The sequence below is a fragment of the Salvelinus fontinalis genome, chromosome 38 (assembly GCF_029448725.1).
Source record: "Salvelinus fontinalis isolate EN_2023a chromosome 38, ASM2944872v1, whole genome shotgun sequence".
Taxonomy (NCBI): domain Eukaryota; kingdom Metazoa; phylum Chordata; class Actinopteri; order Salmoniformes; family Salmonidae; genus Salvelinus; species Salvelinus fontinalis.
Window position 1 is genome coordinate 31,544,361 of NC_074702.1, and position 26,046 is coordinate 31,570,406.

General features: G+C 44.6%; 2 protein-coding genes across 7 annotated transcripts in view; one reads left to right on the forward strand and one right to left on the reverse strand.

Moving 5' to 3' along the window:
• Positions 1 to 317: 317 nt before the first annotated feature.
• On the reverse strand, positions 318 to 22,040 carry ube3d (ubiquitin protein ligase E3D). Its single transcript, XM_055903317.1, has 10 exons — positions 21,706 to 22,040; positions 17,591 to 17,796; positions 16,332 to 16,422; positions 15,746 to 15,980; positions 14,868 to 14,940; positions 14,412 to 14,490; positions 14,064 to 14,172; positions 13,589 to 13,776; positions 11,615 to 11,753; positions 318 to 775 (listed from the first exon to the last, which is right to left on the reverse strand). The coding sequence occupies exons 1-10, from the start codon at positions 21,780 to 21,782 to the stop codon at positions 755 to 757; spliced, it is 1,218 nt and encodes a 405-aa protein (XP_055759292.1). The 5' UTR covers positions 21,783 to 22,040; the 3' UTR covers positions 318 to 754.
• A 34-nt stretch (positions 22,041 to 22,074) lies between these two features.
• LOC129837284 (protein dopey-1-like) overlaps positions 22,075 to 26,046 on the forward strand; it is a 38,570-nt gene continuing 34,598 nt past the window's right edge. For all 6 annotated transcript variants that reach the window (XM_055903311.1, XM_055903312.1, XM_055903314.1 and 3 more), the window contains exons 1-6: positions 22,075 to 22,443; positions 23,792 to 23,987; positions 24,193 to 24,374; positions 24,783 to 24,953; positions 25,152 to 25,341; positions 25,899 to 25,997. In XM_055903311.1, the coding sequence (XP_055759286.1) occupies positions 23,850 to 23,987; positions 24,193 to 24,374; positions 24,783 to 24,953; positions 25,152 to 25,341; positions 25,899 to 25,997 (780 nt within the window). In that variant the 5' untranslated portion in view covers positions 22,075 to 22,443; positions 23,792 to 23,849. The remainder of the gene's footprint in view (positions 22,444 to 23,791; positions 23,988 to 24,192; positions 24,375 to 24,782; positions 24,954 to 25,151; positions 25,342 to 25,898; positions 25,998 to 26,046) is intronic.

The window sequence follows — 26,046 nt, forward strand, 5'->3', positions numbered from 1 at the left end:
TAAATAATGTAGTGTCATTTTGGAGTCACTTTTATTATAAAAAAAAGAATAGATGGATTATCCTGAAGGAATCGTGAACAATGATGAGTGAGAAAGTTAGACGCACAAATATCATACCTACCCCCAAGCCATTTTTTGGGGGGTATGATATTTGTGCGTCTGTAACTTTGTCACTCATCATTATTCACGATTCATTCAGGATTATCCACAATCATGGTAGCATCCACATTCATGCAGAAGTGTTTCGAAACATATTCTATTCTTATTTACAGTAAAAGTGACCCCCCCGCTAATAAACACACACTTCAACACAGGCATGTTAGTCAGAGTCACTATTTAATCTGGGCAGGTCATCAATAACTCAGACATTCCATTGGAATGATTAGTCACAAGTCTTTTTACATGGTTTGCATTACAGCATCTATCAGGGTCATGTTCAGTAGGACCAAATTGAAGAAGACCTTTTCAAAACGTAAAACGGAATGATCGTTCTTTTAGGTGAATGCTCCACTCGGAGGTGTGCACCAGCTGAACTTGGGCAATGGAACTTGGTTTTCCATTACGTGCGTCTTGAACACAGCTCTGCCCGAGTAGATCTCCTGTGAGACCGCTGTATTGGGATGATGGATGAGGGCATTGGCTTCACTCAAATTAGTCTGACAGATAAGTAACTGTACTCTAGTGTTCCAGTGCTTCTTCTGCTGATCCTCCCTCTAGGAAAGACGAGTGGATCCATGGCTCTTGACCTCTGACATTACAGTCTCATGTACGCCACCTGTAAAGAATTCAGACAGATAGCGTTAGATCTCTAAAGTGGAACAATGAGAGATACAGTATTACTTTTCTCACCTGTATATGGCGATTCAGATACAAAGCCAGAAGAAAAAGATATATCTTCATTACGTACAATGAAACTGACTTACGGTGAGTATACTGTATGGATTGTGTTAAAACAAAAGGGAAAAAAACTGTGATATTTAGGTAAACAATGTGTTCAGATGAAATGTGGATATTTGTCGGCTCGTGGCACATCCCTGTCCTCTCTTACATGGTCAGATGGCAGACATAACAGTGCAGGCCTTGCACATACACGCACACATTAAAAAACTCAAAAAACCATGTTCTAGTCCTGGTTGTTTGCCTGGAAGAGGGTCACAGCTCTGCCCGAGTAGATCTCCTGTGAGACCGCTGTATCGGGATGATGGATGAGGGCATCGGCTTCACTCAAGGCTCCCCCCCGAAACGCATGACTCAGCCTGCACACCGCATCAACACTCATTAACACAAATGATAACAAATTAGTCTGTGACGGCAGATTAAGCCCAAAGGTGAATGTGCTACAAAATAGCTAAGCCCCCCCAAAAGAAAAATACAAGAAAAAAACAAAGCAAGAAACAAGCTACTATTTATTCCCTTTGACTGAAGAGAGTGAACCTCAACCTCCAACGTTAACGCTTTCAAGTATGTACCTTTCAACCAGCTGCTGTCGTTGATGGTTGCAATCGGGGATGCAAACTGGCGAGGACCCAAAAAGGTGACCCCTTTTTTTTGTTGCACTGAAACATGCAACAACAAAAAATCCCCGCCAGGGAGAAACGCAGGTTTTAACTAATTAAAACAGAGAATATGATCTGCCTGATCAGTCTCTGTGTGTACAATAAAAAGTGGTTCATGTGAACCTAACCCACAGCTACATTTAAAAAAAAAAAGGAAAGCAATCCAATGTTATTTGTTGCCTAGACTTTACTGCAAATGACACTCAAGACTTGAGAAGAAAAAAACAACACACCAATATTGCAGGTAGCCTTTATAATAGAACGCTTGTGACCACACACACAAATATTGCACTTGGAGAAAGAAAAAAAAAGAAAAAAACAAAAAAACAACACAAAAAAAACATTTTAAGTAGAAATAGAATGAAACAAACAGGCATTCTATTATTGCTCTATTATAGTGGCCACTATAGACGAGCAAGTGAACAAGGCTATATGTGTGCAAAAATAACATTCACTGAGTAAAAACAATTATAATCCCCCACTCACTTACACGTGTTAATGTCAAGTTCAACACAACAAACACTATCTTTGGGCTACACTGCATATTATTACATTGTACACTTTCTGCCTGTGGACATCTGTTCTACAATGTGCCAGCAAAAGTGAGAAAGAGGGAAAGTGTGTGGTGTTCCTTTCACCTCTATAAATGGCACCCAGCTTAAGCCAGGCCCATCTTCAGCTACACTTGATCCCTGAATCCACTTGTTTAACAAGCAACGGCTCATTTTCACCTAATTCTCATTCCCGAAAATTAACCACATACTGTAGAGGGAAAACATTAGTTAACAGATAGTGGTAAGTTCGTTAACATTTCACACAGATTGCCAGGGTCCAGTAAGCAACTAACGCATTACAACTTGAGGAACGGCAAGGACTCGTATACTAGTTAATACTATAGCGAATTGGTTACATGCTGACCACACTGCTTGCGTCGTGTGCGTTGCAAAGTAAATTTAAACATACACGTCATTCAATGATTGCACCCACGCTGCTCGCGCGTGCCAACGAGTGTCTGCGTTGCCAAGGGCTAACACCGTACCCAAACTGGTGCTTGCGCGCGGAAATTCATTTTGTCCCCTCACACCAAACGCGATCAAGACGCATGTTAAAATATTAAAACAAACTCAAAACCAAATTATATTAATTTGGGGACAAGTCAAAAAGCATTAAACATTTATGGCAATTTAGCTAGCTAGCTAATTTGTCCAATTAAGCTAGCTTTCGGTTTCTAGCTAATTTGTCCTGGGATATAAACATTGAGTTGTTATTTTACTTGCAATGCACAAGGTCCTCTACTCTGACAATTAATCCACACATAAAAACGGTCATCCCGAATCATTTCTCGTCATCTCTCCTCCTTCCAGGCCTTTCTTCTTTGGATTTATATACACTGCTCAAAAAAATAAAGGGAACACTTAAACAACACAATGTAACTCCAAGTCAATCACACTTCTGTGAAATCAAACTGTCCACTTAGGAAGCAACACTGATTGACAATAAATTTCACATGCTGTTGTGCAAATGGAATAGACAAAAGGTGGAAATTATAGGCAATTAGCAAGACACCCCCCAAAACAGGAGTGATTCTGCAGGTGGTGACCCCAGACCACTTCTCAGTTCCTATGCTTCCTGGCTGATGTTTTGGTCACTTTTGAATGCTGGCGGTGCTCTCACTCTAGTGGTAGCATGAGACGGAGTCTACAACCCACACAAGTGGCTCAGGTAGTGCAGTTCATCCACGATGGCACATCAATGCAAACTGTGGCAAAAAGGTTTGCTGTGTCTGTCAGCGTAGTGTCCAGAGCATGCAGGCGCTACCAGGAGACAGGCCAGTACATCAGGAGACGTGGAGGAGGCCGTAGGAGGGCAACAACCCAGCAGCAGGACCGCTACCTCCGCCTTAGTGCAAGGAGGTGCACTGCCAGCGCCCTGCAAAATGACCTCCAGCAGGCCACAAATGTGCATGTGTCTGCTCAAACGGTCAGAAACAGACTCCATGAGGGTGGTATGAGGGCCCGACGTCCACAGGTGGGGGTTGTGCTTACAGCCCAACACCGTGCAGGACGTTTGGCATTTGCCAGAGAACACCAAGATTGGCAAATTCGCCACTGGCGCCCTGTGCTCTTCACAGATGAAAGCAGGTTCACACTGAGCACATGAGCACATGTGACAGACGTGACAGAGTCTGGAGACGCCGTGGAGAACGTTCTGCTGCCTGCAACATCCTCCAGCATGACCGGTTTGGCGATGGGTCAGTCATGGTGTGGGGTGGCATTTCTTTGTGGGGCCGCACAGCCCTCCATGTGCTCGCCAGAGGTAGCCTGACTGCCATTAGGTACCGAGATGAGATCCTCGGACCCCTTGTGAGACCATATGCTGACACATGCACATTTGTGGCCTGCTGGAGGTCATTTTGCAGGGCTCTGGCAGTGCACCTCCTTGCACTAAGGCGGAGGTAGCGGTCCTGCTGCTGGGTTGTTGCCCTCCTACGGCCTCCTCCACGTCTCCTGATGTACTGGCCTGTCTCCTGGTAGCGCCTGCATGCTCTGGACACTACGCTGACAGACACAGCAAACCTTTTTGCCACAGTTCGCATTGATGTGCCATCCTGGATGAACTGCACTACCTGAGCCACTTGTGTGGGTTGTAGACTCCGTCTCATGCTACCACTAGAGTGAGAGCACCGCCAGCATTCAAAAGTGATCAAAACATCAGCAAGGAAGCATAGGAACTGAGAAGTGGTCTGTGGTCACCACCTGCAGAATCACTCCTGTTTTGGGGGGTGTCTTGCTAATTGCCTATAATTTCCACCTTTTGTCTATTCCATTTGCACAACAGCATGTGACATTTATTGTCATTCAGTGTTGCTTCCTAAGTGGACAGTTTGATTACACAGAAGTGTGATTGACTTGGAGTTACATTGTGTTGTTTAAGTGTTCCCTTTATTTTTTTGAGCAGTGTACTTAATGCTAATACTTGTTCCACCACACTTTCTCCCTCACCTCAAACTTTCCAAATGCCAGTTGTTTTTCGGTTACAGCTCATGAAGTACGCTTCATCACCTTCTCACCCCCCGTCTCTGTGGTCAGGCTTCTCACCTAACATGCAGACCACGTCGCGTGCGCGAGCATTGCAAAATAAATGTAAACATGCATGTTATTCAACTATTGCACCCACACTGCTCACGTGCGCCAACGAGCATCTGCACTGCCAAGCGCTAAAATAGAAGTCAGTTCTATTTGTGGCGCTAAACGCGGTGCAAGTCCTGCCTCTCCCATCTCCTCATTGGTTTATAGAAGCAGATACCCACGTGCCATCTCCTCATTGGTTATACCCACATGGGTGATTGAAAGATGAACTGAGTTTGGCCATCGCCTGTTGAGGCTAGGGTGTCCCAGATTAGACTAGGTTTGGTTTACAGGTGTATTTATGGTCCTGCGCCCAGATATTTAAGTGATTACTTTCCTCGTGTTAGGGATGCACACAATTACAGCACCAGATCAGGTGTTGCTGATGTGTGCTTATACAGGTTCAGGAGTAATGCTGGGAAAGGTACTTTCTTGTATACCGGAGCCTCAGAATGGAATGAGTTGCCTCTGCCTATAAAAACAACGTCCTCTCTGGACAGCTTTAAAAATAAAGTAAAAATATGTTTGATGTCTTCTGTGCCCATATGAATAACCCCTATGGAATGATGAGATAGATGTTCTTCTTCTATGTTTTTGTTTTATTATTTCACTGCCATACTGTGTTCAATCTTGTCTAGCCATCTTGTCTCAACATCTTGTCTCAAGAGGACCACAATGGAAATAAGTCCCAGACTTTGTGTGTTATCCTCGATGATTTTATTAATGTGCATGTATGGCTTTTAAGTTTTATGTGTGCTTGTTTTTTTTTAAATGGTCGAATTAATAAACTAAACTAACTATGAAAGTTAGATGCCAATCGCCATATAAAACTCCAAAGAAGAAAAAGCCTGGAAGGAGGAGAGATGACTAGAAATGACTCGGTTGACCGTTTTATGTGTGGATTAATTGTCGGAGTAGAGGACCTTGTGCATTTCAGGTAAAATAACAACTGAACGTTTATATTCCAGGACAAATTAGCTAGCAACAGCAAGCTAGCTAAATAGGACAAATTAGCTAGCAAGCTAGCTAAATTTCCATAAATGTTTAATGCTTTTCGACCTCTCCCCAAATGAATATAATTGGTTTAGTTTGTTTTGATATTTCAACCTGTGTGTCGTGATCGCGTTTGGTGTGGAGGGACAAAATCAATTTGCAAGCTGCCGGTTTGGGTACGGTGTTATTCGTTATCATTCAGGGGACGCGCTGCAGTAACTGACGCGCTGCCTTTCCAGAGCGCGCGCTGATATTGTAACTAGTAAATTGGTTGTCTCTCCTTTCTTCAGTCGCGTGCTGCGCTGCATTCTGTTGTTATGTGAACGATTGGCTGAGCCTTGGATACAGCCAGTATTGCTCCAAACGCACGTCACTCGATCGCTTACAGCCAGTAGTGATCCACCCACCCCCCCAAAACTTTTCTCATCGGATCTACACAAATCACGTAGGTCACCTATTTCGGATTCAAAACAGCGAATTCCACTGAACGGTGACTAGTTTGCATCCCTGTGCAATAGCGCCTAGTGGCAGACTCGGTAGTTTACTCCTGCAAACTTATATTTTGTTTTAAGTGTTTATGTACATTCTAAAATAACAAACTTTGTTTTTTATATTGAACACAACTAGTTTTTTCTTTCTTAAAATCAACTACGTTAAATTAGTTAACATATTTGACGACTTCTAGCTAATAATTTGGATTCAAATACCAGCTCGGATCCTTTGATCTCTTATCTCATATCTACTGCGCCAAAGGCTGGACCAAAAGACACAGAAAATGGCAGCAACTATCGCTCACTACACCCAAGGATTCCTCAGAAGTTTATGAACATATTAAAACAACCCTGTGCAGGGAGCTGAGAGAACAATCTTATGCAACACGGGATCCTCCGGAAAAACTGCAGACGGCGAAGACGACGGGGCGGTAGGAGACTAATGAACAAACTTAAATCTTGTGTGTGCACTCGCAATGTGAACAGGAGATCATGCACACCGGATGTGGATGATAAAGGACAAGGGCCAGTTCTGCAGGTTTCACCTCAGGCAACTTCCAAAGTTATTCAACTGAGGCTTTTAAATGCATCCATAAACAACAAAGGCTTACTAATGAATGACATCACTGCTAAAGGTCTAGACATTCACTGTGAAGTCTACTCCAGTACCAGCTGTCTCATCTTTTGAATGCATGCCTTTTAAAATCACTGGCTCTGTATCAGTACTTGCTGTGCCGATTTCATCGGCCTCCTAAACTCAACTGACTTTCTTGTGGAACTATCTGTGGCTCAATACAACACCTCCCTTGGCCTCCATTCTGGATGAAGTTGCTCCTTTGAAAACCCACCTGGTGTCTTTCTCTAAATCTTCTCCCTGGTACACTGAGGAGCTACGCTCTTCTCAAAGCAACGGGCTACCGTCTAGAACGACAGTATCGGAAAACTGGGCTAAAAGGTGCCTGCGCAGATGTTTGAGTAACATCAGCAAGAACAAAAACAGACCACAAATGCAGCTCGGACAATCTACCTCTCCCAACTGTTCAGGACCGGCAGTGGTAACTCCCGGGTGCTGTTCTTTACTGTGAGCAAGCTCCTCCAACCTGTCAACAATTCTGCTACCTCAGCCTACCCCAGAACAGTGCAACAAATACCTGTGCTTCTTCCAAAGCAAAATTGAAAACCTCAAAACACCATCCTGTCCTCTCCGGCCCCTGTAGTTGTTCTACCCGGTCCTACGCTCCGAGTCAAGGTCCTCCACCTTCACCACAGTCGCTGCAGCTGATGTAAGCTGGTTAAAACAACGAGGCCGACCACTTGCTCACTTGACCCTATTCCCACCTCCCTTGTAAACACCCGCTTACCTGCTCTGGAGCCTCTCTTCATAGAAATTATCAACAAGTCCCTCATCACTGGATGTGTCCCTCAGCTCAAAATTGTCTGCAGTCACACCAGTACTTAAAAGGCCTGAAAATGTCACTAACAACCTCCAGAAATACAGGCCTATTTCCAACCTGCCCTTCCTGAGTAAGCTCCTTCCTCGAATGTGCTGTTTCTAACCAAATCCAAAACCACCTGGCCACTCACAACCTACTTGAGCCCTTCCAGTTGGGTTTCAGAGCTAGACACAGCACCAAGACTGGTGGCCCTTACCGGGGCAATGACCTCCTCATGAATGCTAACTCGAGGCTGCCATCATCCTCATACTCGACACGGTCAGCCACACCTTCCTGCTGGACTGCATGGAGAAGCACCTGGGCCTGTCAGAACCTGAACGGTGTCTCTCACTGCCAGTTTGTAGCCATCGGTCCTAGTAGGTGAGACAGTTGTGGTCCAACAGGGTGTCCCCCTCAAGGCTTGGTTCTGGGGCCACTATTGTTTTGCATCTACATGCTGCCACTGAGAAACATCTTGAGGAAACACGGACTGGGCTTTCACTTCTATGCTGACAACACTCGGCTGTATGTCTCCACAAACACTGACAATGCACTCCTGGTCAGCTGCCTGCAGGACATCAAAGCGTGGGTGCAGTTTAGTTCCCTGCAGAACCTCTTAAGGATTAGCCCCTTTTTTCAATTTTCACCTAAAATGACATACCCAAATCTAACTGCCTGTAGCTCAGGCCCTGATGCAAGGATATGCATATTCTTGGTACCATTTGAAAGGAAACACTTACATTTATGGAAATGTGAAAGGAATGTAGTAGAATATAACACAATAGATCTGGTAAAAGAAAATACAAAAAAATAAGTTTTGGTATTTTTTTTGTACAATCTTTGAAATGCAAGAGAAAGGCCATAATGTATTATTCCAGCCCAGGTGCAATTTAGATATTGGCCACTAGATGGCATCAGCGTATGTCTAAAGTTTTAGACTGATCCAATGAACCATTGCATTTATGCTAACATTTTTGTGTCAAGACTGCCCAATTGTGCCTAATTTGTTTATTAATAACTTTTCATGTTCAAAATTGTGTACTCTCCTCAAACAATAGCATGGTATTCTTTCACTGTAATAGCTACTGTAAATTGGACAGTGCAGTTAGATTAACAAGAATTTAAGCTTTTTGCCAATATCAGATATGTCTATGTCCTGGGAAATTTTCTTATCACTTACAACCTCTTACAAACTATAGGTGACAGGGCTCCGCGGCTGTGGAAAACACTATTAGGGTAGAGTCTCTTCCAGACATAATTAGTGCAGTGTCTCTGTCCTCTTTTAAAAAACACAGCTCAAGACCGTGCTGCTCACAAAAGCTTTCAAGGACCTCTGCTAATTCTGTTCTCATGTCCTCCAAACCTGATGATCCCTGTATATAGCCTTGTTTCTTGTCTACGTTCTGTTTTTTGGATTGTTTTTATTATTTAAAAGAAAATGTCAGCTTGGGTGTGAGAAAAACACTTTATATTCAATGAATTATTATTGACACAAGGTCCTGCTACATTCCAAGAATAGTTGTGATATGCTAATGTACTACCCATGGGTGAAACAGTTTCTCATCACAGCTTCGTCGTGAGCTCACGGCAGTTACAAATTCTAATAATGGAAATACAATTTCAGCCCGTCTCCTTTAAAAACGTCTACTCTCCTAGGGATATATTATTATTTATTTTTTTTTAGATGGGAGATTGCATTTGCCAGTACAGTTTATTTTCTTTCCATCACTACTATGGCTCTTTTGTCAGAGGTAGTAGTATTCACAGCGGGGTGTTAATCTGTCAGCGTTAAAACGGCTGATACGACTAGAGAAGAGAAGCGTCAGAACCTATAGGCTCAGCTTTGGTGCTCAGTTATCACAACACTCAACATCTTGGCGAGGTAACAGAGGGAATATTATTTACCTCACTTGACGAGAAAAATAACTGAGGGGGGGGGGAAACACAAATGACATGTGTGAATGGGAACTGGCTGCTGAAGTGAAAGCAGTTTGCCTACACTGAAACGGTGTTCTGTAGGGAATAAGGCATTTCTCAAAGTGTGATGTAAGCTACTGACTGAGGGAGGTTTCCGATTCTGACTGAGGAGTGCCACAGCAACTGACCGAGTCGTCTAAATGACGGGGACCAGCCACACTGACCGAGTGTCACAAGTCTTTCAGTCTAATACAATACAGTGCGTGTTAGCAGAGAATTCTTCTTCCGACAAATCCCATTTTTCATGCATTCCCTTACCTCCCTCAGGCGCGTGTATCTGAGGGAGATAAATCATTTCAACAACACGCCACAGTACAAGACATCGTCAGGGTGAGACTTGATATAGATAACATTTTTCCAGCATGGTGCCCCTTACATTTTTCTGTCCAGTTTTATCTTCCAGTGTGTCTCTCTGTGTGGGAGATTAATGAGCTGGCAGGCAGGAGGGGGGGGGGGGTTGTGTGGCAGGGGTGGCACGGTGTACTGGAAGTACTTTACACCCCATTACACCGCAGCACAGCTCAGAGGTGGAACACAACATCCCAGACAACACACCATTGCTCCTCCAATAATGAGAGGCTAGATCTGGTTAGAAGGGCTAACACAATAGACTGGCACTGGAAGGCCCACTCACCATTTCACATGCCCACACACACACACACACACACACACACTATTAGGGCTACATTATCAATTTGGGAGTTTTCAGCCCTCATCTGCTGTAACTCTATCTGACGATGTGATCGCATTACTCTCTGGTACTACTAGGCTTACAGCAGAGCAGTGAATCCATCTCTCCAGTGGAGGCATTTAAATGACTAAATCAGACACTCTTCATCACTCCCCTTAGTCCCTCTTGTCTCTTCCCCCATTTTAGTGACAAGCAGTCTAAAGTACCCCCGTCCTAAAACAAGTCCCTTTTCAGCAATAGCATAATCACTCACGGTCAGGACAAGACATTGATACATTGATATCCTCGATTTCCACACTTTCCAGCCGAGTGATGAACGGGACTTGGGAATATGGTAACATGGGGAGAGTATGGCATCGCAACTGTAGACAATTGATGGTTTCTCCGGAAAATATATATATTTTTTGACTAAAAAGACTTATTGCAACATCTGAATGTACAGAATGACTAACTCTTAACACCCTACAAGCCTATCAGACTGAAATATGACAAACTGAAGATAAATGGAAAAAGTAAGGGAATAAGTTCTCTCCCCTCCCTCTAAGTGGAATTGATAGCTTCTGCCAGAGTCAAAATGAGTTCCTCCTCCCCTGTACAGACCCAGAGGGCAAGTAACAGAGTTTTGTGAAAGGGGGAAGGAACACAAAATATGAGATTGCAGAGCGTGGGAGAGAAAGAGAGAGAGCACTTAAATATAATAAGCAGTCTCGTAGAGGTTTGGTGACATAGTAGCGGTGGGAAGTGAAAACAGTAAGTAGTAAGCATTTTAATCAAAGGACACAGAGCCGTGATAACTATATAATGAGACAGGAGCCAGTGGCCTCATCTTCAGCCGCGTTGAATATGCAGCTCAAATGTTTGTTTACGTTATTTTTTCAAACGTTAGGCTACTTCAACTTCTCAAACTACACATTCGTGCTCTCAGGTGAGTGCTGCTGTGACAGGTAAAGAGGCAGGGATGAGACAATGGTGGTAATTACTGTGCAACTGTCTGGAAAGTCTCTGGAGAGTCCCCGGTGAAGTCAGCCAAGTTTACAACTCCTAGTCTTGCCTAGGTGCAAGAAAACTCTCCCTTTTTGCACTGTAGAGGAGACTGTTGTTGTGGGCACTAAAACGTTAGACAGCCCAGCAGTATTGGTGGTGCTCCAGCATCTTCTAAGAATAGTTAGTCACAAAATCCCTCTGAACCTCTTTTCGAAAATGTGCTTTAAAAAACAAAAAATGGTCGCAACGATGGTCGCTACTAGGTAGAGGCTGTAAATAATGGATATCACCAATCAAACAGTGTCACGTTCATCCTGCCAAGGGCAGAAGCTCTACCTACATTACTTAGAGGCCCTCTTACCTGGTAGGAGTTCATGGAATGCAGCGACGGAGGGAGACAGGAAGTACTGGCTGTCAGCACCGACAACAGCTCCTGGCACGTGGTCAGGGGCAGTTCTAGGGGGTGGACACCGATGTCCTTCTCCCAGGTGTCTACAACACTGGAAACGCACAGAGATGAGGGATAGCGAGAGCAAGAAAAATGAGACCGAGAGAAAGACATGAAGAAAGAGAGAAAATGTACAACAATGCATCAGTCAGAGTAATACATAAAAAGTCAAATATCTCTCCGAGGTTCACATCTTCTAGGCAAGGGGACATAAATCCCAGTTTGAAGCATTACGATGTTAATCAAATAATTATAATCTATCACTGGGTAATGTTGAACAGTGAGAGTTTGAAAGGGATGGAGGAATGAGAAAGTGAGGGAAAGATTGATTCCCTGTCACAGGTCGTGGAAGCGATCCAGGTTTTTTCATTACATTTCGCCATCTGTGCAGTGACAGACACTCAGAGTTAAAATGCCGACAAGTCCTTAGTATAGAAAGTAACACTCACTTAGTATACAGTGAATGCAACTGCTTTTACAGTAAAGACAATCCTAACATGCAGCGCTGGTCATAAAACTTCAACGGTCACCCAAGGGTGTAGTGTTTAGGAACCATTGCCCAAAAATAAATAAAATGGGCCAAAACAGGGAGGGACTAACCTGAACTTGTCCAATAAGAAACCCTCGTATTCGTCGCAAAATGTTTTGCTACGGTTTGTACTAATGAAAACACCGCTGGTAGTAAATTTGATTAGTTCTGCAGCCGTCAACTCCACACTAATCAAGTCATCGCCCTCGGTGACAGTCACAATTCAATTAAGCAGAGGCTTACCGATTCTCCCGCCAATTAGAGACACGTTACTGGCGTGCGCCTCCCCACAAACACAACGTCGCCTCCAGTGCGTTCAACCAGGACAGACGGTGCTCCGTGACTTACACGGCTGACTGAATTAAAACAGAGCCGGGGATGAATGTCGCGTATGTGACAGTATGTAGGCCTACAGGAAACAGATGTTTCTCTAACACTTCCCCACCTCCATACAAGCTGTGTCAGCCAACAGCCACGTCGTTTTATCCCAAACTGTTGGAGGATCGGTCCGGGTTTAAGCTCGTGTCGGTCAGGGCTCTCCAACCCTGTTCCTGGGAGAGCTCGCCTGTAGGTTTTCGCTCCAACCCCAGTTGTAACTAACCCGGTTTAGCTCGTCAACCAGCTAATTATCAACCCGTGCGCTAGATTTGGGTTGGAGCGAAAACCTACAGGACGGTAGCTCTCCAGGAAGAGGGTTAGAAAGCCTTGACGTAGGGCATTTGTGTATTCAAATCCCAGCCTGGAGTTCCAGAGTACTGCAGGCTCTCGGTTCTTACCTAATATTTAATTCCACCCACCTGGTGTCCCAGGTCTAAATCAGTCCCTGATTAGACGGGAAGAATGAAAAAGAGCAGTGGAACTGGCTTCGAGGTCCAGATTTGAATACCCCTGAGCTAGTGTCACACTTAAAACAGCAGGCAATTTCCCATCCTACACGCAGTCAACAGCAGTGGTGTGCTGAGCTGTACTGCCGTGCGGAGAGGAGTCCTCTCCTTTCATCCACAGTTTGTTCATTACAGCTCTGCTGCCAGTCTGCTGGAGGGGCTGTCACATTATACGAAGCAAAACAAGACTAAGGTGAAGCGGGAGAGGAAGAAGGAAATCATAACAGCAGTGAAGAATCCTGCGGGGAACTCAGCATGGAGGAACACGGAGCACCCACCACATCTATCCGTGACTCATTTCTGTTCTCAGTTGCAAAACACTATTTTTTAATAAAAATAATACCAATAGTACAAATCCCCGTTAGAATCAAATATCCTGAACAAACTGCACTGAAAGCCCCCCCCCCAACTAAAAACAAATAAATCATACTCTATCAGAAATGCAGCAGGAGATGGGTATGTAGGCTGTCTTACTCCTGGTGTGTGCTGGCAGAGGGAGAACAGGGGAGATAGAGGACTTTGACGGCGCTGCCAGCCTTAGTGGGTGATTGATGCTCAGAACACTGGCGGTGGCCGGGAGAGGTGACGGCATCACCTCTGACAGTCGATGATGGAGTGGCAGAGGACGAGGCAATGAGGGAGTCGCTGTTCAGGAGCCAGAGCTGAGGATCAGAAGAAGTTATTTAACACTTCACACCCTCTCTGTTAAAGCCACACACACACCGTCTCGGTCTCACATATTTCAAGCTCTCTCTCTCACACACACACACACACACACACACACACACACACACACACACACACACACACACACACACACACACACACACACACACACACACACACACACACACACACACACACACACACACACACACACACACACACACACACACACACACACACACACACACACACACACACACACACACACACACACACCTCTTACCAATATGAAGGCTTTTCCATCTGAGGCCTGGATAGAGAAACGAAACATGCTCTGCGAGGAGGACAGCTCCACCAGTCTGACAGCTACGGTCTGTTCCAGGAACAGTGACCTGTGGACGAGTAGGGCATGGTTGACCCTCGATAAGAATTCTACCTAGCCGTGTCTACAATAATATTCTACGTCGCTCACTGGCATTGTAGTAGCAAAAGGTAATATATTGCCATCTGCATAATGAAAAACTAGATTTACATTGATTTGCACTTTGAGAAGCGGAGTATCCGTATGATGGTGAGTATCCACAGATGTTACAGCAATATGCGCCGGTCCGAGAAGCAGCAGCATAGTTACCTGTCTAGAGAGGTATCAAACTGGCCGTCTCCCACACTGGGTCTCACTGTCACCTCTGTGATGTAGAGTTTCAAGGTCCCTGCAACATTTACAGAAACTATTACTATTGAGCCAACCCTCACGCAGACAGAACCTGACCCGGGCGTCTTTTCTAATGCAATGCAACTTCCTTATAGTTCAAGTCCCGGGGTAGATGATACACGTGGGAATTGAACTGGCAAACGAAGGGCTGCTGGTCTCATGCCATTCACTGCCTTTGTGCCCTTGAGCAAGGAAGTTAAGCGCTAAAATTGCTCCGGTAGTGCCGCCCTAAGGCAGAGGCGCTTAGAGTGCTGCTCCCAACCAGTGCGTGTTTGTGTCTATATGACGTTGGGTATTATGACAGCAAATCAATCAATTCCCGTTGAAACAAAATGTACAATATACAGTTTCTATTCTATAAAGACTGTTGTGTACCTGGTGCCACAGCCTCTCCCAGGCCGGCTGTACAGCTCTTACAGGAGACAAGTGTACGCCTGCGGTTGGGTTTCTACAAAAAGAACAGAAAAACACACAGTAAAGCTAAAAAGACAAGAACACACAGTTCTAATTTAAGTTCCTCCAAAACGGGAATCGATAACCACAATCAAACAACCTAAAAAGAGGAGAGAGCAATGGGCAGGCGTAATTCTTCTCCTCGTCCCGCTTTCCACTTCCCATCCACTCAACCACAGCCACACTAAAAGGCCCAGGCTGAGCCACAGATAGTGACTAATAGATGGAGAGTGAAATCAATCCCAGCCCAGATAGTGATGGGGAGAGAGAGAGAGAGCGAGAGAGAGCGAGAGAGAGGGAGAGAGAGGCAGAGAGAGAGAAAAAAAAGCAAGGCTTCAAACACCAGGCCTGGCTGTAGGCTCGGGTTAAAGTGGCTCACGATGTGTGTTGATGTGCTGCCTGTCTGCCCGCCTCCTCAAGTTTCCTCTCTAAAAAAAGGGAGTGCTGCTAGCTGCTGCTGCTGCTAGTGAAGTAGAGTGTGTCCATCTCCTCCTGCCAGTCTCCGGCCCAGTGGGATGTGGGTATACAGATAGTCTCACACTAACAAGGAGCCTGAAGCACATACACGGCTGATGTAACTACAGTACACTTCCCTACAAACATGAGGGGAACTTTTGAAAATGACCAATGTTTTAGCTTTACTTTCCGGTAAGTATACAGCACATCGGGGAGAGAGTGAGAGCGAGGTGAAACGCCAAAATCCTAAATGATGTATCTAACGAACGGCAACGCGATGATCAAGGCGAAAACGCCATTGACCTTCTGCCACAGAGGTTCCTTCCTCCCTTGCCTCCTCTCACCGGTGTGTCCCGATTTTGACCATCGGCCATTTTGTTGGTGATGGGGCTGAGCTCCTGGGTGAGAGTCTCCTCGCAGCCTCTATCCCGGGGCACAAGGAGGTGCGTGTCGCCCAGGAAACAGTCCTCCGCTCGGGGCAGCAGCTTCAGGTTGGCAAAGGGGTCAGGATGGCAGCACCAGTCATCCACCAGGGAGCTCCAGTTGCCGTTGGGGAGAGGGAGCACTCGCTTGAACACCCTGAGGAAAATCAATGACATTACTATACAACGGAGACTATTTGTACTGTGACGAAATGAATCGATAACGTCAATCAAAAACCTATTTGCATGAATCAATCAAAAAGATATTTGCATTAACAGGGAAAGCTGGACAATATTCCAGTTTTACCCATTTTCCATGACAATGTCACAAACGTATATATACACTAAGTTTTGGCAGGTGTGTGTGTGGGCGTGCATGTATCCACCTATCCAATGTCAACATGACATTGGGAGATGAGACAGAGCACAGCATTGTCCTCTAGCTTCAAACAGCCACCCATCTCCCTCACCGAACCCATCTTCTCCACTACCCCTGTGGTCATCTCACCTCTCCTCCAGCACCCTGGTCCCACAGGACTGGCAGTGGAAGCAATAACTCTCTCCGACCTGCAGCCTCTCCAACACACTCCCCGGGGTCTCTGTTAGGAGAGAGTAGCCACAGAGCACATGAACAACTCTATCGGCGGAGAAGAGCTTCACCTAGAGACGGAGCAAAAGTCGATAAACACCGGGGTGGCGGCGGACTGGCGGTGGTGAAAGAAGCTCGGAAGAAAGCTGCCAATCAATCTGTTTTTGATTAGATTTGTCAGTGAATACCACCCCAGCTGTCCTTGTGTCGGCCGGGCCGGCTCCCTCTCAGCCGGAGAGAGGCCGTTGGGTGGGGCGCTAAATTACTCCCTCACACCATAAAAACACACAGAGTGAACGCGGACAGAGAGATGAAGGCCCGGGGTATTAGGGGTCTGGGCCCATATCCACAAAGCATTTCAGAGAAGGAGTGCTCAAAAACAGATTCCTTGCCAGCTTTCTTCCAAGCTGCTTTCACCTCCGCCAGTCCGCCACCATCCCAGTGTTTATTGAATTTCCCCCCGTAGATCAGATATCTTTGTGGATATGGGCCCTGTTCTCTCTGGGAGATAAACATGGGGGGGGGGGGGGTCTCCTCCAGTTCCCAGGTCAGTGCAGTGACTCTACAGTTAACATAAGCAAGACCTGATGAGTGAGACAAAGTACACCTGGGATGTATTCATTTGACACCAAACGGAAGAAAACAGACTGACTACCTGAACCAATGAGAGACTCTAGTTCTGTTTTCCGTTCCCTGAACAGTAGCACCAAAACATGCACTCAGTTCTTTCTCAGGGAAGATGGTAGAGTATTACTCCACGAAAATCAGGTTGCAGCTGATTCTGGTCAAAGATTCACATTGTCTGTATATCTATCTGTGGGTGTAGTTTTAGGCACCAGACATGACGGGCCAATTACTGAGCTCATGACTCAGTCCTTTATAGATCAGTACTGTGTGGGCTGATCAGGCTACAGAGAGCACACAGGAGGACTCCTCCACTGTCTGTTTGAGGGAAGGCTTCAAAGCCACGGAGTAACTGACTCAAGCCAGAGGAGAATATATTATATAAATCAGCCATAAATAAGAAATGATCTACTGATACTGTTCTGTCTTACCTGAAGTGGAGATGGTAATTAGGCTATGATATGTGAGAAACAAACATGGGACATTTACATGGGAGTAATTCTGTCTCTGTTTGTTGTGTGTGTGTGTGTCCATACAGCTAGCCTCACTATTACCTGTGTCATCTGTGTGCTGGTCCACTTTGAGGCGCATTCTGAAGTGTATCTCGTCTCCTCTTTCAGGCGCCTCCCTGCAGGAGCCCTCCACGAGGCTGACCCCTGCTGGCAGCTCCACGATTAGCAGGCCCCGAGGAGTCCGGACGTGGAGGGACGAATCTCCTCCTGTAACCCTCACCTCTGCGTAGCTCTTCGCCACATCTCTCCTGAGGGACAGACAGGCAGACATGGTGTTAAGCAACATGTCATGTTTTGATAAGGACAGGTAAACCTGGTAAAAAAAACATATACAATAGGATTAATGATTCAGCATAATGGCAGGCCTCTGCGCAATGGCCGAGACACAAATGAGACTGCGTTCCTTGACAAGTGGATGACAAACAAGTGAATGGTAGATGTGTGTGTGAGACAGTACTAAAGTCATTTATCATAACCTTCCGACTTGTCCTTATCCCCCTCTACCTCCTGCCTGTTGCTGTCTCAGCTCAAAGTAGAAGTCTAATGAGTTAGAGGAAAATCTGCAGAGAGAGGATGCCCTCTGATGGAAGAAGGGCAAAGGAAAACAGCTGTAGGCCAACTGAAGAGATAGAGAGAAATAAAGAGATTATTGTGTGTGTGTGTGTGTGTGTGTGTGTGTGTGTGTGTGTGTGTGTGTGTGTGTGTGTGTGTGTGTGTGTGTGATAAAGACAAAGGAAGAAAAAAAGAGTGGTGTGTAGGGGAAAGTGCATGTACAATGTTTGGCTAACACAGATTTTTTTTCTCTCTTGCAGTGACAGCCCTGATGCACTCATGCACGGAAGATATGTTGCCCTCTGCTCAATTTCTGGGTTCGATGCAATTATTTTCACTGGCCATGCAACGCATCTCTGTCCATGCTTGACACAAGTGCTGTCCCCCAGGGAGAAAAACATTACCCAGCGAAGACCGCTTTTAAAATCATGACTGGGGTCGGCTGCATTGAATTCTCTCACTTTCAACCGAATGGAGGAAGCAACAACAAAAAACTGAAAGGAACTACAACCAGGAAGCATAGAAGCAACAACAAAAAACTGAAAGGAACTACAACCAGGAACCATAGAAGCAACAACAAAAAACTGGAAGGAACTACAACCAGGAACCATAGAAGCAACAACAAACAACTGGAAGGAACTACAACCAGGAACCATAGAAGCAACAACAAACAACTGGAAGGAACTACAACCAGGAACCATAGAAGCAACAACAAAAAACTGGAAGGAACTACAACCAGGAACCATAGAAGCAACAACAAACAACTGGAAGGAACTACAACCGGGATCCATAGAAGCAACAACAAACTGGAAGGAACTACAACCAGGAACCATAGAAGCAACAACAAACAACTGGAAGGAACTACAACCAGGAACCATAGAAGCAACAACAAACAACTGGAAGGAACTACAACCGGGATCCATAGAAGCAACAACAAACAACTGGAAGGAACTACAACCAGGAACCATAGAAGCAACAACAAACAACTGGAAGGAGCTACAACCAGGAATCATAGAAGCAACAACAAAAAACTGGAAGGAACTACAACCGGGATCCATAGAAGCAACAACAAACTGGAAGGAACTACAACCAGGAACCATAGAAGCAACAACAAACAACTGGAAGGAACTACAACCAGGAACCATAGAAGCAACAACAAACAACTGGAAGGAACTACAATCAGGAACCATAGAAGCATCCTGTCACACCAGACAATACACAAGCGATTGGTAAAACAAGAGTCTGTAAACAGTAAACCTGCTCTTTTTAACAAGATATTATCCAACTATAGAACAATTAGGCAATGCAGCAAAGCACAGACCAGGCTATAGGCCTAACCTACAGAATCCCACACCAATGTTTACAAGTAACAAATGTAGAGGCTCCCAAAGGATCCAACACCTGGACACGATTCTATTTATGGTGCATTTTCATTCAGGATTTAGCCAAGTGTTTAACCCGAAAGGCTTAGACTTTTCTATTTCCTTCTACACGGGACAGCACCCGTGTCTCACTAGGCCATGACTAGACCTGCTCTCACTTGGGGGAAAAGCCAGGCCACTGGAACTTTTCAGACTGCATTTACATAACAATGGCCAACTGTGAACTTTAACACCTTCTCACAAATAAACTGTTTTAATTACCTATGCAAAGGTTGTTGATTCTGTTCTTTTTTATTTATTTAACTAGGCAGGGTCAGTTAAGAACAAATTCTTATTTACAATGACGACCTACACTGGCCAAACCCGGACGACGCTAGGCCAACTGTGTGCCGCCCTATGGGACTCCCAATCACGGCCGGTTGTGATACAGCCTGGATTCAAACCAGGGTGTCTGTAGTGACGCCTCAAGCACTGAGATGCAGTGCCTTAGACCACTGATCCACTTGGGAGCCAGAAGAGTGTACAGTTATTTTCAGAGATGGAAAGATTAATTAGGGCAGTTTCAAATAAGTAGACTTAACATGGATTTAGGTCCATAAAACATGGATTTAAGCCAACATTTCCCCCCTCCAATTTATGTCAACTTATCTCAAGTCCGAATAGGGCCCTAATGCTGCTTTTGTTATAATGGAAAAGCAGCAGAGCCCTATTAAAACAGAACATTATGACTCATGTCAATGTTTTATGGACTCAAGTCCATGTTAAGTCTGACTCACTGCCACAGCTGGAATGGCCCATTTATTTTGATAAAAAATTAATCTAAAAAAGTTAATGAAAATGTTAATTTCCTACTCCACAACCCCACCTGGTGTCAAAATATAGCATTACATCCATGAGAACATGTTGGCCCAATAGATGCATAAACATCAGCGAAACTCAACAGGTAGGCTATAGGCCCAAGGTGTGTGCAGAGAATATCTGAATCGCTTTCATTTGCTAGACTAAATATCATCAGCACTCACTTCAATTTTGCTAATATTTCCCAGGCTAATTGTAACCAAATATCCAATCGGAGATTCACTGAAAACAAAAATGGTTCATTGACTGATTTATCAAGAGGAGTTCCCATGCGTGTCTCAAAACAGCGCAATGACGCTGTCTCAATCAAAACGGTGCTGGTATTATCAATTGACCACATACGGCAATTGCTTTACATTTATTATAGACAGTGGTGTAGTGCAATATTTTAGGTTGCCTAACGGAGCACAATTTTGTGGTACGTCTTTCTGAATGAAAATTGGCACAGGCATGAAGCCTATTGTATAAAAATCATTTTAGAATATACATACAATGCATCATCCAAATTACAATATTATACCGCGTAGGCAATCACAGTATGTAAGTGGCTTAAGGAAAATGCTATATTTTATAAATCCTAAAACACCAATTACTATAAATTAGGCCATCATCGCTGTTCGTTCGTGAATGATAATCCTTCACGTTTTACATGTTAAACGCCCATGCTGCATGCACGCCAACCATTTAATCCCAATCCGTTTCATGGGAATATGCATTCCGATCTTCTAGGATGACTAACCGGCCTAACTAATATTTCATCGAATTTTCTAGAAGATGGAGTTAAACACAGCCACAGCATTAGAACAAAAATGCAACAACTTCAGCACAATCATCTTAAAACTGACATTTAAAAAATTACGAGGTGTTTTTGGTATAACAGGAGCCGGACATTATCTCTGCTATTATATTCGGTTTGTCATGTAGAATATTATCTTGCGGGACATTTCACCATCACGAGAAGTGGCGGAGCGACGTTACGAACCAGCAGCACTACACCCCTGACTATAAGGGTTGGATGACTTCGGGAGTTATACGTAACCACGGCTCTATGAACTAAGCGGTGCATTCAGTAGTACAATTGGTTTTCACCATTGCAGTAGCGCAAAAGATTCGTGGTTGGCCCAAAATCATCCAGGTCATGGTTAAGTCCCTGATGTAGGGCTCGGAGTTGATGTTATAAATGTAGGCTAAGTGTCACAAGTGTGTGGTCCTTCAGATGTTAAATACCTTTCTGTGCGTCTGTTCTGCGCAGTTAGTTCAAGGCAGGAACGCAACCTCTACCCTGTCCTGCTAGCACAACTAGCCGACATTAGCTAAGACTAGATACCTAGCTAGTGGTAGCTAACTCATTTCGCAAATAATTACCAGAGAACAAGAAGACCACTTTGCAACCGCTTCCTTAGTTCGAGAAACACTCCAGCTCCTTTGGCATTTTCGCCCATGGTGTGTGTCTTTTTCTTCTATTGTTCGCAATAGCTAGCTGGCTAACCTTATTTAACAACGAAGACACGTGTAGTTAACTTTTTGCTCGAACAGAGATAACGGGGTCCAAAGCGAAATGGCTTCGTACATCTGATTGTCAGTATGGCGAATTAAAGTAAATGTAGCAGTAAAAAGTCATCCGCGTATCAATGTAAAACAGAGAAGACTATGGCATATATTTCACTAGTTATCAACACGAGCCGGAACATTTCTACCGCAAAGAGTGATTGCAGTCGGACAAATGAAGTAGACGTGCCGCAATCTGCAATGCAGTCTGGGACAACTGTAAACGGGATTGTTTGGCTTTGTGAACCTGAACGTAGGGCAGGTGTGGTTTTGATGTTGGTTTGTTTTTCAACCAAAGGCAAAGACATCTCTATCTTAAAATATGTAGGATACACTTATTATTTAACCCGTGAGCGTTGTATGCTTACAAGACAAGTGACACGGTTTAACCGAGTCGACGCCGGGGGCCCGGCAGCAACAACATCATCAATAATACGGACATAGCTATCAAGGATACATTCGCACTGAGCCAATTAGCGAAGGCATAATTGTTTTTTAATTCGTCAAACGGGAGACATAATTTAGTGACAGTGGTTTACAAATATCCTTCTAACGGTAAGCATTTATCGTCGACTGTCGCGGCCGATAAATAACAGACAGTCGTTGCTATGCTAGTTTTGGGACACAACATTGGGAGTTAGTCAGGCTGTAACGTTACATCTAAGCTACTTGGTACTATTGTAGCCACCTGGGTGTTGTAGCCCTGCCTTGACTGAGTTAGCAAGCTAGCACATTTACATGGAGGGCAGGTTTCGGTATTGTTGACCACGCATTACTTATGGCGATAGGTGATGTCATTCATGTTTGGTTGCGAGTTGAGTCAGATGCCTTGATAAGTGTTTAACGTTGTTAGCTTTAGAAATTAATATTTTTTTGGTATCCATCTTTTTAAATAGGTGACTTGCTAGCTAGTTTGATCACGCGTTTTATAATTTGCATGTCATATTGTTATTGTCAGTATATCTAGTTGGTGTGTCGTTATACAATTAGGCTGTCTCTTGACAAATATTTCAACTCTTGACAACTAGCTACAGATCCATCTAGCTGCAACAACAAAGGCCAGGGCTGTCATTTAGTTTCCTGTGTCGCCCACCCCACCAAGAACACATTTCATTGTGAGGCACTGGGCAGGGCTGTCATGTGGTGCATGTACTGTACCACGCAGGTCTGTCCCTTCCTTGATTACCAAGTGGGAGGAGTTTAGGTTTCTGCCTTGGATAGAAAATCCATGAAAAATCAGTTTTTGGTGAAAGGATGACATTGTATTTGTACTCCCTATATAGGCATGTTATTTTTACTCATCATTTTTATTTGCTGTTCACTGTGCCACTATTTATATATTATTATTATTTGTTTTATCTTTAACTCTGCTTTGTTGGAACTAAGCATTTCACTGTTAGTCTACACCTGTTGTCTACGAAGTGTGTGACAAATAAAATGAGATTTGATTGTAGTTGGAACCCAACCCTCTCATGTACATCTCTCTGTTCAGCTCTTTTTGTTCACTTGACTTCTATATTGTCTGTTGAAGCACATCTATCTACCTCTCCCATCCCTAAGGCATCTGTTTCACTAAGACATGTCTGGAAGAAGACACCAAAGATTTAGCACTATCTTCACATACCAACATTTAACCTTATCAAATTCTTGTAATCTGTCAGACTTTGCTCCTAATAAACATTTGTCATTTGTACATGACTGGTCAATAAACAGCTCCATCTGTGCACCATCATCAACCCATGTGCTTCTCCTCTGTAACTCTCATTCTGACAGATTGACTGGCACTGGCCTGCACATTAAGGACGCATGTAGTTTGAGACGAATGCTTCCATATGTAAAGTTCTGATTAATCACTCACTATGACTCAGAGTAATGATATCCCCCCCTTACTCATTCACTCCAGGTGTGATGTGTGTATGTGAGCCTGGTGTTGGCAAGTAGCAGAATAACCACCCAGGAGGATGAATGCAGAGGAAGTGGAGCTGCTCAGTGACTCCAAGTACAGGAATTATGTGGCGGCGGTGGACAAAGCCCTCAAGAATTTTGAGTACTCCAGCGAATGGGCAGACCTCATCTCTGCACTCGGCAAACTCAACAAGGTAACGACCACAAACATTTACCTGTTTGGATATTTCACATATGTACATTTTGGGTTGGAATGAACACAATGAACACATCAGCAATTAAACTGGATCTGCATAGTCTCTAATGCACTAAATGCATTTCCCCCCCCTGCCAGCTATTGTGGAAAGATGTAGATTGGCCTCTGGTACCCCACGTCTGATGTTTGAATCTGTTTCTCAGGTATTGCAAAGCAATGCCAAGTACCAGGTGGTGCCCAAGAAGCTGACGATAGGCAAGCGTCTGGCTCAATGCCTCCACCCAGCTCTGCCCAGCGGGGTGCACCGCAAGGCCCTGGAGACCTACGAGATTATCTTCAAGATCATAGGGCCCAAGAGGCTGGCCAAAGACCTCTTCCTCTACAGGTACCAACTAGGCTACGGGATGTCAACACTTGTTCAGGACAGTAGTAGTAGTAGAGAAGTACAGTAGCTTTATTGTAACTGGCAAACATGTCATAAACTGAATTTGAACTAGCAAAGTAAGTAAATAAGCCTTGTCCAAGCCAGAATGGTCCATAGGGCAGGAGCCTGTTTCTCTTGTTTTTATAGCGTGAGGCAGCTTGATGTACAAGTACACCCCCTGAACAGAACGCTAGTCTATCGCAGGGCCTTACCCTCAATCCATCTCCTTTGAACTAGTAAGAGAATAAAAATGATGCATGTGGATTTTGTTCAATAGTTATTTTTCTCCAGTTGACCTATCGACTCTATAATTTCCCCTTTACTCTATTACCCCACCGCCTAAAACCTGTCCCCTGCTTTCTGTTTCAGCTCTGGGCTGTTCCCTCTACTCTCCAATGCTGCTATGTCTGTGAAGCCGGTGCTGCTGGGCCTGTATGAGACCTACTACCTGCCCCTGGGAAAGACCCTCAAACCTGGCCTGCAGGGGCTGCTGACTGGGGTACTACCAGGTCTGGAGGAGGGCTCTGAATACTATGATAGGTAAGAGATGGAAGGCCGGAGAAGAGAAATGGATGTCATTGAATGAAGTGAATTGCTAATTACTAGAACAAAAATAATAATATATATATATTCAGTCAGAATCAACCTTAGTAACAATTCAATCATCTGGGATTCAATTGTCTTGTCAATGTATGCAACCCAAATTCATTTATTTCAATTCAATGCAATCCTCTCCAGGACCAACACGTTGCTGGAGAAGGTGGCTGCGGCGGTGGAGCAGTCGGCCTTCTACAGCGCTCTGTGGGGCAGCATCCTGACCAGCCCCGCCGTGCGTCTGCCCGGGGTCACTTTTGTTCTGCTGCACCTCAACCGCAAACTCTCCATGGAGGACCAGCTCTACGTCATGGGCAGCGACATCGAGCTCATGGTACACGAAAAGATGAATCGTTTTCAGACACCCTTATCTTTTTCCTTTATCCCAACCCCCCAAGTTTTACGTGTGCCCCATCCGCTTCTGTGTTAGACGAGGCGTCACACACACACACACACACACACACACACACACACACACACACACACACACACACACACACACACACACACACACACACACACACACACACACACACACACACACACACACACACACACACACACACACACACACACACCAAGTAGAGCTTGAAGTGTCTGTGTTTGTGGAACATGTAGAAATCATTAGTAGTGTATTCATGATGCAGACTGAGAAATTAAGTCATGTGAACTTGTATTGAGTAGGGCCAGGAGTTTTTCCTAATAAAAAAAACAGAAAACACTTTGGTCCCAAATGTTTTCCTGAGGAAAAAGAACAAGCAGAAATTGCAATAGGAGTCAACCTAGTCTGGTTGTTCTGAAATTCTACATATTCACTCATTTATTTGCAGTACATTAGATAGATGTAAAGGGGGCTTGATTTAACCCTGTGTGTTGTGTCGCACGCTGCAGGTGGAGGCAGTCAGCACATCGGTGCAGGACTCCAGTGTTCTGGTCCAGAGGAGCACCCTGGACCTGATCCTCTTCTGCTTCCCATTTCACATGAGTCAGGTAAGGACAGATCTGCGCAACTCTGTCAGCACTGCTCAGCACACAAGAC

Excerpts from the sequence above, each read along its gene's own strand:
- ube3d (XM_055903317.1), bottom strand. The coding sequence starts at position 21,782 with ATGGGCGAAAATGCCAAAGGAGCTGGAGTGTTTCTCGAACTAAGGAAG. Across the intron at positions 17,797-21,705 it reads AGTGGTCTTCTTGTTCTCTG|GAGAGATGTGGCGAAGAGCT; the intron begins GTAATTATTTGC and ends TCTGTCCCTCAG. Across the intron at positions 14,173-14,411 it reads TTTGATACCTCTCTAGACAG|GTCACTGTTCCTGGAACAGA; the intron begins GTAACTATGCTG and ends ACTCGTCCACAG.